The sequence below is a fragment of the Cnephaeus nilssonii genome (genome assembly GCF_951640355.1).
Source record: "Cnephaeus nilssonii genome assembly, chromosome: 16".
NCBI lineage: Eukaryota > Metazoa > Chordata > Mammalia > Chiroptera > Vespertilionidae > Cnephaeus > Cnephaeus nilssonii.
Genome location: NC_137087.1, coordinates 41,391,548 through 41,403,851, shown reverse-complemented (window position 1 = coordinate 41,403,851; position 12,304 = coordinate 41,391,548). Strand labels below are relative to the sequence as shown.

General features: G+C 60.3%; 1 protein-coding gene across 1 annotated transcript in view; it reads left to right on the top strand.

Moving 5' to 3' along the window:
* Window positions 1-7,334, top strand: part of SLIT1 (slit guidance ligand 1) — a 153,188-nt gene extending 145,854 nt beyond the window's left edge. Inside the window, exons 31-37 of the mRNA XM_079793488.1 lie at window positions 1,013-1,150; window positions 2,411-2,648; window positions 3,478-3,608; window positions 4,019-4,173; window positions 5,298-5,586; window positions 5,936-6,147; window positions 7,023-7,334. Coding sequence (XP_079649614.1) covers window positions 1,013-1,150; window positions 2,411-2,648; window positions 3,478-3,608; window positions 4,019-4,173; window positions 5,298-5,586; window positions 5,936-6,147; window positions 7,023-7,261 — 1,402 coding nt within the window. The 3' untranslated portion in view covers window positions 7,262-7,334. The remainder of the gene's footprint in view (window positions 1-1,012; window positions 1,151-2,410; window positions 2,649-3,477; window positions 3,609-4,018; window positions 4,174-5,297; window positions 5,587-5,935; window positions 6,148-7,022) is intronic.
* The last annotated feature ends 4,970 nt before the right edge of the window (window positions 7,335-12,304 follow it).

Genomic DNA, 12,304 nt, shown 5'->3' with positions numbered 1-12,304 from the left:
GACTTGTGATTAATTGGGTAGGTCAAGGTTAACTTAAAAAATGAAACAGAACATCAGAGAGCACCATACCATTTTATACACTAAGGATAAGTATGATTTCAGGTGTGTGTGTGTGTGTGTGTGTGTGTGTGTGTGTGTGTGTGTGTGTGTGTGCTGGGTAGAAGGGTGTTTCTTGCAGCCTGAAAATCACTGGGAATGAGTAAAAAATCCAGGCAGGAGCACCCACCTGCCAGATTGTGGAATTTGCAACTTGCAGTTGGAAGTGTTTCCAGCAAAGGTTTGCTCGGTGACACCAGAGGCTTCTCGGAGGAGGCGAGGGCTTGGCCTGGCCCGAATGAGGCAGGGAGAGAGAAGAGGGCATTCCAGAACCAACGGGGGTGAAGGGAAGGGGGTGAAGGTGGGGGTGCCGGTGGCGTGGGGGTTGCTGCCAGTGGAGAAGGTCTGTGCATCTTGCAAGGGGGTGGAGGAGTGTGCCCTTTATTTGATAGGACTGGATTGGATTTTTGGCAGGAATGGATTTTTGGGTGAGCAGTGAGGCACAATGCAAGCAGGGAGCTGGAGGTTGGCTTGGAGTCAGACACTGACAGAGAGGTGGGCACCTGCCCCGCTGGGGCCAGGAGGCTGGGCTGGTGGAATTGGGGGAGCTGGGGTGGAGGGAAGGATGAGCCCCATGACGGGGAGCCGTGTGCTGAGCAGGTGGGTAGGCCCGGAAGGGGCTGCAGTTTGGCCTTGGATGTGCTGTTGGTGGTGAATCTGGGTCCTCTCTGACAAGATTCCCATCTCCTCCTCCTGCTGGGTGCCTCCCCCCCCCGACCCCCACACCTAGAGCTCTACCAACCCGCACAAGCTCTCTAAAAAGGTCCCAGGTCAGGCAGGGGCATCTTTATACCCAGGGCTCTGGTTGACCTCCAGGGGGCCCCATAGACCCACAGGGCCTCCAGGTTCTCTGTCACACACAGACCCTGGGCCCCACAGGCTCCTGGCTGACTGCCTGCCCCCTGCCCACCTCCAGGTGTGAGTGTGCACCCGGTTACTCGGGCGCCAACTGCAGTGAGAACCAGGATGACTGCAGAGCCCACCGCTGCCAGAACGGGGCCCAGTGCATCGACGAAGTGAACAGCTACTCCTGCCTCTGTGCCCAGGGCTACAGGTGAGAGGCCCTGCACACACCGCGAGGGAGGGACCGACTCCCCCTAGCCGTCGGCCCCTGGGCCGGCAGGAGCCCCCAGACATGGTTAGAGGGAGGGCGGGTGAGAGCCTGGGTGTCGGGTCCTGGCTTGAACCGTGGCTGCACCCGTCACAGCTGTGAGGCCTTGGGAAAGGGACTTAGCCGTGCAGAGCAGAGGCAGAGGGGGCCTAACCTGTGGTGGAGGGAGTGGGCGGTGGTGCAGAGTAGTGGGCAGCGCCCTCTCACTGCTCAGGGAACCTCTGACGTCACAACCTGCCATAAAGGTCATTGACATTTGCATCTTGGCTCCTCCTCCTGACCACCCACCACCCATGATCTGCTTGGGTGTTTTGTTTTCTTTTCAGTTTTATTGAGCTGTAATTCACGTACAATACAATTCATCTGATTAAAATGTACAATTCAATGGCTTTTAGTATATGTCCAGAGTTGTGCATTCATTGTAGAACCATCCATTTCAGAACGTTTCATTACTCCAGAAACTCCACATCTCTTATCGGTCACCCCAAGTCTCCTCCATCTCAGCTCTAGGCAACCACTAATCTGCTAATATCTGTGTGTATAGATTAGCTTATGCTGGATATTTCCTATAAAGAGAAGTATACAATCTGTGGTCCTTTATAACTGCCTTTCACTTAGCATCATGTTTTTGAGGGTCATCCATGTGGTAGCATGTATCAGAACTTCATTCCTCTTTATGGCTGAATAATATTCCATGATAGGGATCTACCACACTTGTTGATCCATCCATCTGTTTGGATGGCTTACACTTTGGGCTATTGTGGATACTAATGCTACAGATGGTTGTAGCGTCGATCAGAACTACCCTTGGTAGTCATGTTCCCTCGTTTCTTTCTTTTGAGTCTTCCCTCTTTTGCTTGTTTTAAGTCTTAGTTTTCTTTTCTGTAAAATGAGACATGAGCAATTCTTAAACTTTAATGAGCACACGGGTCACCTGGCATGTTGTGAAAGAGCAGATTCAGCAGGTTTTCCTTTTCTGAAAAGTGCCCAGGTGACATCGATGTTGCTGGTCCAGGGACCACACTTGTTCCTCACCACCCTTCTGGCTCTTCGTTCTCTCGGGAAACGTGTTCATTAGGAGCATTTTCTGCCGTCACCTTAAGGATCCGGTTTCCCAAGATGCTTCTCTCCAGGACCTGGGGGAGGAAGATGCCCTCTTGCCCCTTTCCCTGCCCTGTCTGACCTGCGTCCTTTCCCTCTCAGTGGGCAGCTCTGTGAGACCCCTCCCCGCCCAGCTGCCCCCAGGAGCCCCTGCGAGGGGACCGAGTGCCAGAACGGGGCCAACTGTGTGGACCAGGGCAGCCGGCCCGTGTGCCAGTGCCTCCCGGGCTTCGGCGGCCCCGAGTGTGAGAAGTTGCTCAGTGTCAACTTCGTGGACCGGGACACCTACCTGCAGTTCACTGACCTGCAGGACTGGCCGCGGGCCAACATCACGCTGCAGGTGGGTGCCCAGGGCACCGGTCGCAAAGGGGAGTCGGGCAGCGTGGGGCCCTGGCCTCAGGTCAGAGATTCAAGGCACATCCCTGCCCAGGACAATGGGGAGGCCCCTGTGTCGGTCAGCGTCTTTGGATGTGGGTGCCAGCATCGCAGCTCCAAGTCGTTTAAGCAGAATTGGAAAGGTTGTTGGGATATAAATCCAATCTCAAAGAGGAGCCGGGGAGGGGGAGGTGGTCTCATGGGTGACTAGACGCAGAAAACCAAGCTTACCAGGACCCTTTCCCACCATCTCGTCCCAACGACTCCTCGCCTCACCTCCAGTGCGCCAACAGGCTTTTGTTCCCGTGCCTGGAGCGCGGCCAGGTTAGCTCCCAGCTTAAGTCCTTGCGGTCCCTTATTTTGCCATTGGATGTCTTAAACATCTACCGCCTGAGCGGTTCCTTCAGGTTTGGGGCTCTGGCTGTCAGGGAGCCTTCCTGAACGTGTCCTCTCTGTAGGTGCCCCCGGCCCCAAGGCAGTTCCCTGAGGCCACAGAGAGGCGGCCCCCAGCCCGTCTGACTTCCTTCCCCGAGCAGGTGGTCTGAAGGGCTCTTACCTGCTCCTCCTGGCACGCCGTTTCCAGGCCTCAGCCGGCCCCTCTGCCCTCTGCTGCCTGGCCCTGGCCACGCTGTCAGCGGATGGGGTTTACCCCTGGGGCTGCCCGCCTCCGTCAGTGCCCCTGGGAGGACACGCCACCTGGGCAGGCAGGGGAGGGCAGCCCCGTGTGCTCCGCCCACTGGCCTGTGCTGCTGCTGCGGGGGATGGGGTTGGAGAGACGTGGCCTTGCTCCTCAGGTCTCCACGGCAGAGGACAACGGGATCCTGCTGTACAACGGGGACAATGACCACATCGCCGTGGAGCTGTACCAGGGCCATGTGCGTGTCAGCTACGACCCTGGCAGCTACCCCAGCTCTGCTATCTACAGGTGGGGCTTCCTCAGGCCCGGCGGCCTCTCTGGGGCGGGGCGGAGGGGGGGGTCTCCTGGGCCGAGAGCAAGTCATTCATAGAACCCCCAGAACCTGGGCTGCCCAAGAGGAGAGGGCACGTGAACCATGAGTGCAGCCCAGCGCGGGTCCTTCCCCTCCCACCGCCACCTCACAGGGCGCTCCTGCGTGGGGGGGAGGAGACTGATTAGGGTGAAGACACCTGCCCCAAACGTCCCAGCTTTCCCCGGGGGAGCAGGAGAGGCTGGGCCATGGGCCACCAGGTCCCAGTCTCCCCGCGGGGAGATGCGGTCCCTTGGGAAGCAGCTGCTGGACCAACGGCAGGGCGAACAGGGACGGATGGGCCAAACTGAAGCTCATCCTCTGGGGTGGGGCCCCCATCTTCTTCCAGCGCTGAGACCATCAACGACGGGCAGTTCCACACTGTGGAGCTGGTCACCTTCGACCAGATGGTGAATCTCTCCATCGATGGCGGCAGCCCCATGACCATGGACAGCTTCGGCAAACACCACACCCTAAACAGCGAGGCCCCCCTCTACGTGGGAGGTGAGGACCTGCTCTGCCCCGGGCCTCGCCATCAGGTGATGGGGTAGCCTTTCCAGGAGCGGGGGGTGGGAGGGGGTGTCTCTGTTGCTCTCGGGCCAGGAGGCGGGACCCAGGGCACAGGACTGTGGGAACATTGCCGGTCGGTGTGTGTGTGTGTGGGGGTGCCAGTGACTGGCCAAGCTGCAAGTGGATGGTGTTCCCTTGCCAGGAGCCAGGCTGCTAGCCCCCAGCCCACACTAACGAAGGAGGAGACGTGCCTGAGTTGGGATGGAGGCCTGACCCAGGCGGGGAGGGGAGCGGAGGGGAGGGGCGTGCTGGAATTTCCCTGGCTGTCTTTCACACTGTGGGCCTCTTTCTTGGCTTGGGCCGGAAGGGGCTTGTTAAATGTTCAGGGTCCATCCCCAGGCTTGGGCCCTCGGAGGCCCAGAGCTGCGGCAGGAGGCCCAGGCCCAGGCCCCTGCACGAGCTGGGGACTGCCCAGCTGGCCTTACAGGCTCTGCAGCTGACGGGCCCTGGCCACCACAGCGGGCATTTGCAGGCCCAGAGAGCAGGTTCCCGGGGGCACTGGGGCCGTCTCAGCGCTGTGCAGGGCCTGGCTGAGAGGGTGGCAGGTGGGAGGGACGGTGAACCTGGGTTTACTCGTCGTGCAACCTCGGGCAAGTCACTGAGCACGGAGCAGCCAATGGGGTTTGCAGCTCCTACCTCAGGGGTCGCTGCGAGTAGTGCCCACAGAAGCAGGTGACCAAGGACCATACACCCGAGTTCTAGGGCCCAGTCCTTTGCTGCCTCTGGGGTCTCTGGGAGTAAAAACAGGAGTTCCAGAGGGAGGGAAGGAACCCTGGGCGAGCGCAGCCGGACCGAGACACCCAGGCCTCACTGTCAGCTGGCTGCTGCCAGGCCCAGCAGCCCAGCCCTGGTCACGGGAAGGCAGCTTTTCCATTTCTTTGGGGGAAGGAGTCTGCACCCTCCAAGGTGGCAGAGGACGTTGGCCCAGGGTGGCAGAGACAGGACAGAGGCCACGGGCAAGAGGGAACCCTGTGCAGGTGCCCCACAGACCTCAGAGGTCGGTGCCAGGCGCCGCCCCAGCCTGACCAGCTCAGTCTGCCCCCTCCCCACCCCCCCAGGGATGCCGGTGGACGTGAACTCGGCCGCCTTCCGCCTGTGGCAGATACTCAATGGCACCAGCTTCCACGGGTGCATCCGAAACCTGTACATCAACAATGAGCTGCAGGACTTCACCAAGACGCGGATGAAGCCGGGCGTGGTGCCGGGCTGCGAGCCCTGCCGGAAGCTCTTCTGCTTGCATGGCATCTGCCAGCCCAACGCCACCCCCGGGCCTGTGTGCCACTGCGAGGCCGGCTGGGGGGGCCTGCACTGCGACCAGCCAGCTGACGGCCCCTGTCACGGCCACAAGTGAGCCCCCTTGTCCGCCCCCCGCCCCCCCCCCCCCCCCCCCCCCGGCCCCGCAGGTTCCCTTTCCTTCCTTGCAAGTTCCCATTCCCTGTGGTGAGGAAAGATAATAGTTTTAACGCCCCAAATCAGAACACGTGGCCTAACAGGGGTTTATTATATTTTTCTGGGTTTCTCTTTTTAGTAACAGGGCAGGTCTGTAGGGACAAGCACAGACCCACGTTTTGCTTCCTGGGTCTCAGTCTTGGGAACAGGGGAGCACTCCGGGACGCCGAGGCTGGGGGTGGGGCACCTGGGTGGGCCGTGGCTTGGCCCGGGCCTGTCCTCAGAGCGTTTCTCTCTGTCCCTCCAGGTGTGTCCACGGGAAGTGCGTGCCCCTCGATGCCCTTTCCTACAGCTGCCAGTGCCGGGAGGGGTACTCGGGGGCCCTGTGCAACCAGGCCGGGGCGCCCGCAGACCCGTGTGGGGGCCTGCAGTGCCTGCACGGCCACTGCCAGGCCTCGGCCACCAAAGGGGCGCACTGTGTGTGTGACCCTGGCTTTTCAGGCGAGCTTTGTGAGCAAGGTCAGGGGCCCCCCTCCTGATGTGCCCTCTCCGGGGTCCCTCCCCACAACTGGCTTTAGCCACTTGGTTTTTTCTTCCTCTCAACCTCAGCAACCCCTCTGTGCCCCTGTCCTCCCTGCACCCTAGGCTGCTCTGGGGCTTTAGTACCCCCACCCCTGCTCTCTGGGCTCCAAGTCCCTCCCCCCACGGAGGGCCCCCATCTCTCCCTGGCCCAGCTTTTCCTGCAGCCCCGTGTCTGGGGTAAGTGCCCCTCTGGCTGGGATTTCTCCTTACAGACGAGATCATGGTAACAGCTCCTGTCCAGATCTCTGCATCGTGGCCCCATCTCCTTGGGACCTGGGAGCAGCAGAAGTCTGAGGGTTGGGGACCCCTTCCCAGGCCTGGCCTGCGTGACTGAGATGCTTCTGCTGGAATGGAGAGCGCTTTGGGGGCGGGGCAGGGGTGTCTTGAGGAATCCAGAACTCAGGCACTTTAGGGTCCCGAGGCCACACCCTCCCAGCACAAATTCCTTCTCCAACATTATTGCCTCCCAGGCCTCCAGCCTGTTGCACTCCTCCAGCAGCGGGGAGCCCCCCACCCCCTCCACACACACCCCGGAGCCTGGCAGCCACATCTGTGCTGGAGGCCCTGGCAGCTAGAAAGTTCCTCCTTCCCACGGACCGCACAGTGGCCCGGGAGGAAGCTGTGCATGTGCATGGTGGGCAGGGAGGATGCTGGGGACAAGGCGGGCTCCGGGAGCTAGAGGACCGTCCGAGGATGCTGCCCTCCACCTCCCCGCTCCCCTCTCGCCTCCTCCTCCTCCTCCTGCCTCCCAGGGGGCAGTACTGGCCCACAGTTGTGCCCTGAGGCTTTCTCTTGGTGTCTGTCCCATCCAGAGTCCGAGTGCCGGGGGGACCCTGTCCGGGACTTTCACCAGGTCCAGAGGGGCTATGCCATCTGCCAGACCACGCGCCCGCTGTCGTGGGTGGAGTGCCGGGGCTCCTGCCCGGGCCGGGGCTGCTGCCAGGGCCTGCGGCTGAAGCGGAGGAAGTTCACCTTCGAGTGCAGCGACGGGACCTCCTTCGCTGAGGAGGTGGAGAAGCCCACCAAGTGTGGCTGTGCCCTCTGCGCATAGCGCCCGGTGCCCACGGGGAGGGGGGCTGGCGAGAAGCATGGCCACCAGGAGCCCTGGGCTGGGGTCGGGCCGCCGCCAGGTGGCTCCTGGATGGCTGGACCCTCTTGGGTGGGCTGGGGGCCCTCTCTCAGGGGCCAGGCAGCTTTTCTCAAGCGGAACCCGAGCAGCTGGGGGCCGAGCGGGTGGGCGAGGCCTGGCTGCAGACCGCCCGCTCCGGAAGTGCCTTGCACAAAGAGGCGCTTAATAAATGTTGTTGAATGAATATGTGCGTGAGGTCAGGCCAAGAAGTGCAGAACGTGCCGCCCCCTCCTTGCCTGCTACCTGGCTCTGAAGAAGGGACTGCCCCGTCCCAAACCAGCCTGTCCCTCGTGTCTGCAGCCCATGCTGGCCCCGAACCCCCTGCCCCTGCAGAGAGCCCTGAAGGACTCCCAGCCTCCCAGCCTGGCTCTGCTGCTTCCGCTGCACAGCGTCTGCGGGCAGGAGGCCGGCTGCGGAGGGGAGGGCCCCTCCTGCTGGCCAGGAAGGGACTGACCTTGCCCCTGGGCTGATTGGCAGGCAGAGCACCTCAGGAACGAGGCCTGGGGTGGAAGTGGGTCTTAGGACCAGACCTCTGAATCCTAAAGTTATGGGATGCCCACTGTAGCTTCGAGGAGGGTACCCATGTGGAGGAAACGGTCACTGGAACTTCTTGGGGTGGGGGACCCCACCAAAAAGGACAGGGGTGTTGTTGGTTTCAGCAGAATAGACATTGCCACCTCCAGACACTAGCCACCAAAGGGGCACTGGTCCTGGGCTTCCCCAGCCATCAGCCTGCTGCTGGCGAGCCACTGGCGGGGGCGCAGGGGGTAGGGCTTGGGCTGGCTGCTTGGCCAGGGAGGGGTCTCCTCCTGCGGAGACGGGGTCCAGAGCCCCTCACGCTGCAGACCAGGAGGGAACAGTGGTCCAGGCATCAGGAAACCGCTGGCTCTGTCGCTCTGGCAGATTTCTCCCCCATGGGCCTCAATCTCCTCTGCTCTCAAATGGGGAGGTGGGACAGACGACTCAAGCAACGCAGACCCTCCCACTGTGGCTCCAGGAGGGAGGCCACAGGAGTTAGAAGATCCATTTTCATTAAGGACATCAAGTATTCGTGCGCCTGACCGGGGCTGGGGACCGGGGCTGGGTCCTGCCCTCGTGGACACATGCCAACTAATCACAGCGCATCGCAGAGGTGACCAGGATGCCGGGGAGAGGGAGCCCAGCGAGGGCGCCAGCCGCAGACACGGCCCGGCCGGAGCTCACCAGAGGCTTCCGCGAGGAAGGACTCCTTCGCAGTCACTGCAGAATAGGGGACTGTGACTGCGGACGCTTCTCTTCCCCGCAGAACGAGCGCATAGAGGTGATCTTCGAGCCTAAATAGCCAGTTGGCTGGAAGGAAGACAGGTCACTCTCTGGCCCAGAGGTCTCCCCAGGACAGTGTACCCCTGCGGAATCCGGTGGGCAAGCGGGCGGGGGGGGGGGGTCCTTCCATCTGCAAACACAAGGCAGGGTTGGGGAAGTGTGTGGGCGGAGTTGGGGTGGCGTGTGCCTGTGTCCTCAGCCACCATGGTAGCTGGGGGGCGGGGATGAGGGCTTTGCTGCTGAGTAGAAGGCAGGAGCCTCCTGTGACTTGCGAGTCTGGCAGGGACAGGACTCGGCGAGCCAGCAAGCTTGAGTCTGGGGACCCCTGCAATGGGACAAGGACCCTCCCAAGTGGGGAGGAGCAGCATGCAGTGCCCCTGTCCCCCCACCCCGTGCACAGCAGCGTGGGCCTCGCTGCAGAGCAGCCCTCTTACCTGGAGTCTCTGGGCGGCCACTGAGGGCTCTGGAGAAGAGCTAGCACCAGGCTGGACAGGCAGGAAAGTTCAAGTGCAGCTAGTTTGTTCCTTCCATGGAACAGAGGATTCCCCAACCAACAGGCCCTGAGAAGCGGCCCTTCCCCTGCCACCCCCGTCCCTCCTGCCTTGGAGAAGCAGTTTCCCCGGCTCCAGGGGCCCCTCTACTTTGCAGAAAGTGGAAAGGACACCCGCAGACAGGTGACGGCGACTGCCCTGCAGGCCCAGCGCCGTGGGGCGGGGAGGGCAGAGGGTGAGCTTGCTGCTGGCCCCGCGGGCCCCCCTCCATGCCCCCGCCCAGCCCAGCCCCACACTCGGCCTCAGTGGAGCTGGAAGAGTGGGTGCCCCCACAAGGGTGAGGCAGCCGGGAGCTAAGAGAGCCGTGCCCCCCAGGACCTCGTCTTCCTCAGCTTAGCCATCACCTGCCAGCGGGGAAGGCCCCGGGTCACCACCCGTCTTGCCTGCTGCCATTGAGTCCCAGGCGGCTACCATGAGACCATCTGTCTGGGAAGTCATCTCCACACCGTCCCTTGGGTGAAGACCTTCAGTTCACACCGACGTCGCCATTGCTGTTTCCACTCACCACGCACCGAAGAGACGCAGCCGGGAGTCCCGAGCCGCCGCTGCTCGGCAGCACTCCCCGAGTCCGAGATGGAGAGACTCGTCTCTCTCCGCCTGCTGTTAGCCTAACCACGAAAGTATCTCTTTATACAGAATACTTAACAGATTCTAATATATATTTGTATTTCATTTTGTTATAGTATTTTTATATGTTAAAGTCAACATCCAGTGTCTCGTTTGAGTTGCAGGTGTCTGTGGTTGTGACGTCCGGTTTGGGGGTTCTGTAGCCTCGTTTGGGTGGCTCTTCTAGAGACTGGTTTAGAGCAGGCCCGTGAGGGAGCCACACCTGCCCTTTGCCTAGAAGTGCTGTTTTAGAACATGTTGGATATTGTCTGTTGTCTTCCACGTGAACATGACATTGATTCGCTCAGGTTCTGTCTTGCTGATCTCTTTTTCCCACTGAGGAGCCGGGGCCGTCCACAGGCCCCCTCCTGGGTTCAAGGGCTTCTGGGTGCCCACACGCCAGCCACAGTCCACGAGGGCTCCCAGGTGCAGCGCATGTAGAAACCTGCCCTCGGAACTCTCTGCTCTTCCTGAAGTGGCAGAGGAGGTCTGTGCCTCCTGCAGAAGGTGGGGTGGGGGTGGGGGAGGGGGCCTGGGAGATGGCTGGGTCATAGCTGCCCGGGCGTCGGTGTGACGGCGAGCCTGGCACTGCACAGCACACACGGAGATCCGGGGGCCGCTCATCTCATTTCCCTTCGAGGCTCTGCCGTCACCACCAGGTGCCATAAGGTTGTGGACAGAGCCACGCCCGTATTTAACCTGGCAACCGACTAGAGCGCCGTGTGGCTTCTCCTGTAAGGTTAACCTGCCTGTTGCCAAGACAGCAGTTCTCAGGGATCAGTGGAGAAAGGAGGCAAACATAATGCTACAATATTCTGCGACGATTCCCAACTGCATACCAGACTGCACAGGGGAGCCTTGTCAGACGGCATCCAAGGGAGACCAGCCTGGCAATCAGGCGGGGCAAGGCCCCTGGCACTGAGCGGACCTGGCTGGCCCTCCTCTGAGGCCAGGACACAGACAGGTTTCCCACCAGGAGACCGGGTTGTGGCGCTGGTCACACAAGCCGCACCTGAACGGCCTTGAAAGTGGGCAGTGACAGGAACTGCAGTGCCTTTAACACAATTAGGGGTTTTGGAGGGAATGTAACGAACCAGGCAGGCCCATGAGAGAAAATGGGTTAAAACAGGTTTATAAGCTCAAGTGTCTGGAGTGGGCAGCCCGTTACCTACGTAAGTCAAGTGGGCGCACGCCCTCTGGGCCGTCCCTTGCGTGGCCACTTCCGACGCAGCAGCAGGTGGAGGCCATTTCCCTGCAGACAGAAAGGGGCAAGTGGTGACTGACAGTGAGGGGCGGTGACCTGGAGGGCATGTTCCCCAGCCGACAGCTCCCGCTGGCTCTTCCCATGCACTCATGTTTCGGGTCTTCCTGGTCTTTTTTTAAAGAGAAGCCAGAAGTCAATTTTTATGTGAACACTCACGGTTTCAAAAGCTTAAAAAAAAAAAGCAACCACCAAAAAACAATGGGCTAAAAACAAGACACATCTGTGGGCACCAGAGTGCAACCGTGGAGTTAAAGACAAATAGGCAAGTTTCAGAGTCAGAAGGACAGCCCCTGTCTGCCCGGCCGGTGTGGCTCAGTGGTTGAGCGTTGACCCATGAACCAGGAGGTCGCAGTTCGATTCCTGGTCAGGGCACATGCCCGGGTTGTGGGCTCGATCCCCACAAGAGGCAGCCAGTCAATGATTCTCATCACTGAGGTTTCTATCTCTCTATCCCTCTCCCTTCCTCTCTCTGAAATAAATAAAACCTTTTTTTTTTTTTTAAATTTAAAGGGACATCCCTGTCCCAGGGAACGGACACTGCAGGGCTTGGTTGGGGGTGGAGGCAGCTGGCAAGTTCCCCGCGTGGTGACAATGTATCTCTATGATCCCTACACCCCGAGCCAGTGTGACCTCTTGGGTCACATTCTAGCTTTTCTACCACAGGAGGGTCCTGGAGGAAAAGAGGTCTATTTTAACAATGAAAAGTTCTCGTCTGGAACAAGGTAATTCTCCAAACGTAAACTGAGAAGGGGTGGCCCGGCTGCCAGCATATTTCCACTGGGTGTGGTTGGCATGTCCATGGCCACGGTCAGATGAACTTGTCGGTGAAACCATGGCTGATTCCACAGGAACCCCCGGCCCACTGGATCCTCAAACAGATCCATCTCAGGAGACTTGAGAGAATATAATGAAACAGGTCGTGAGGCAAGTAAATGGGAAGGTTTCCGACACCCCCCAACACGGGCTACAGAGACTGTGGCAGCCCTCCCTGTGGCTGTGTGTATCACCCCCTGATTTCAAGCTGCTTACCTGAGGTCAGGAGCCTGCGGAAGCCAAGTGCCCCGGGCCCCTCAGGATGCAGCACCTTGGTCGGCTGCCTCCTGCACCCCACCTACTGGGGATGGGGCCTACCACCAAGGCATGTATCCTGACTGGGAAGTGAAACTCCTGGTTCACAGATCAACACTCGACCACTGAGCCACACCAGCCAGGCAGGGGATGTCCTTTTAACTCTGGCACCTT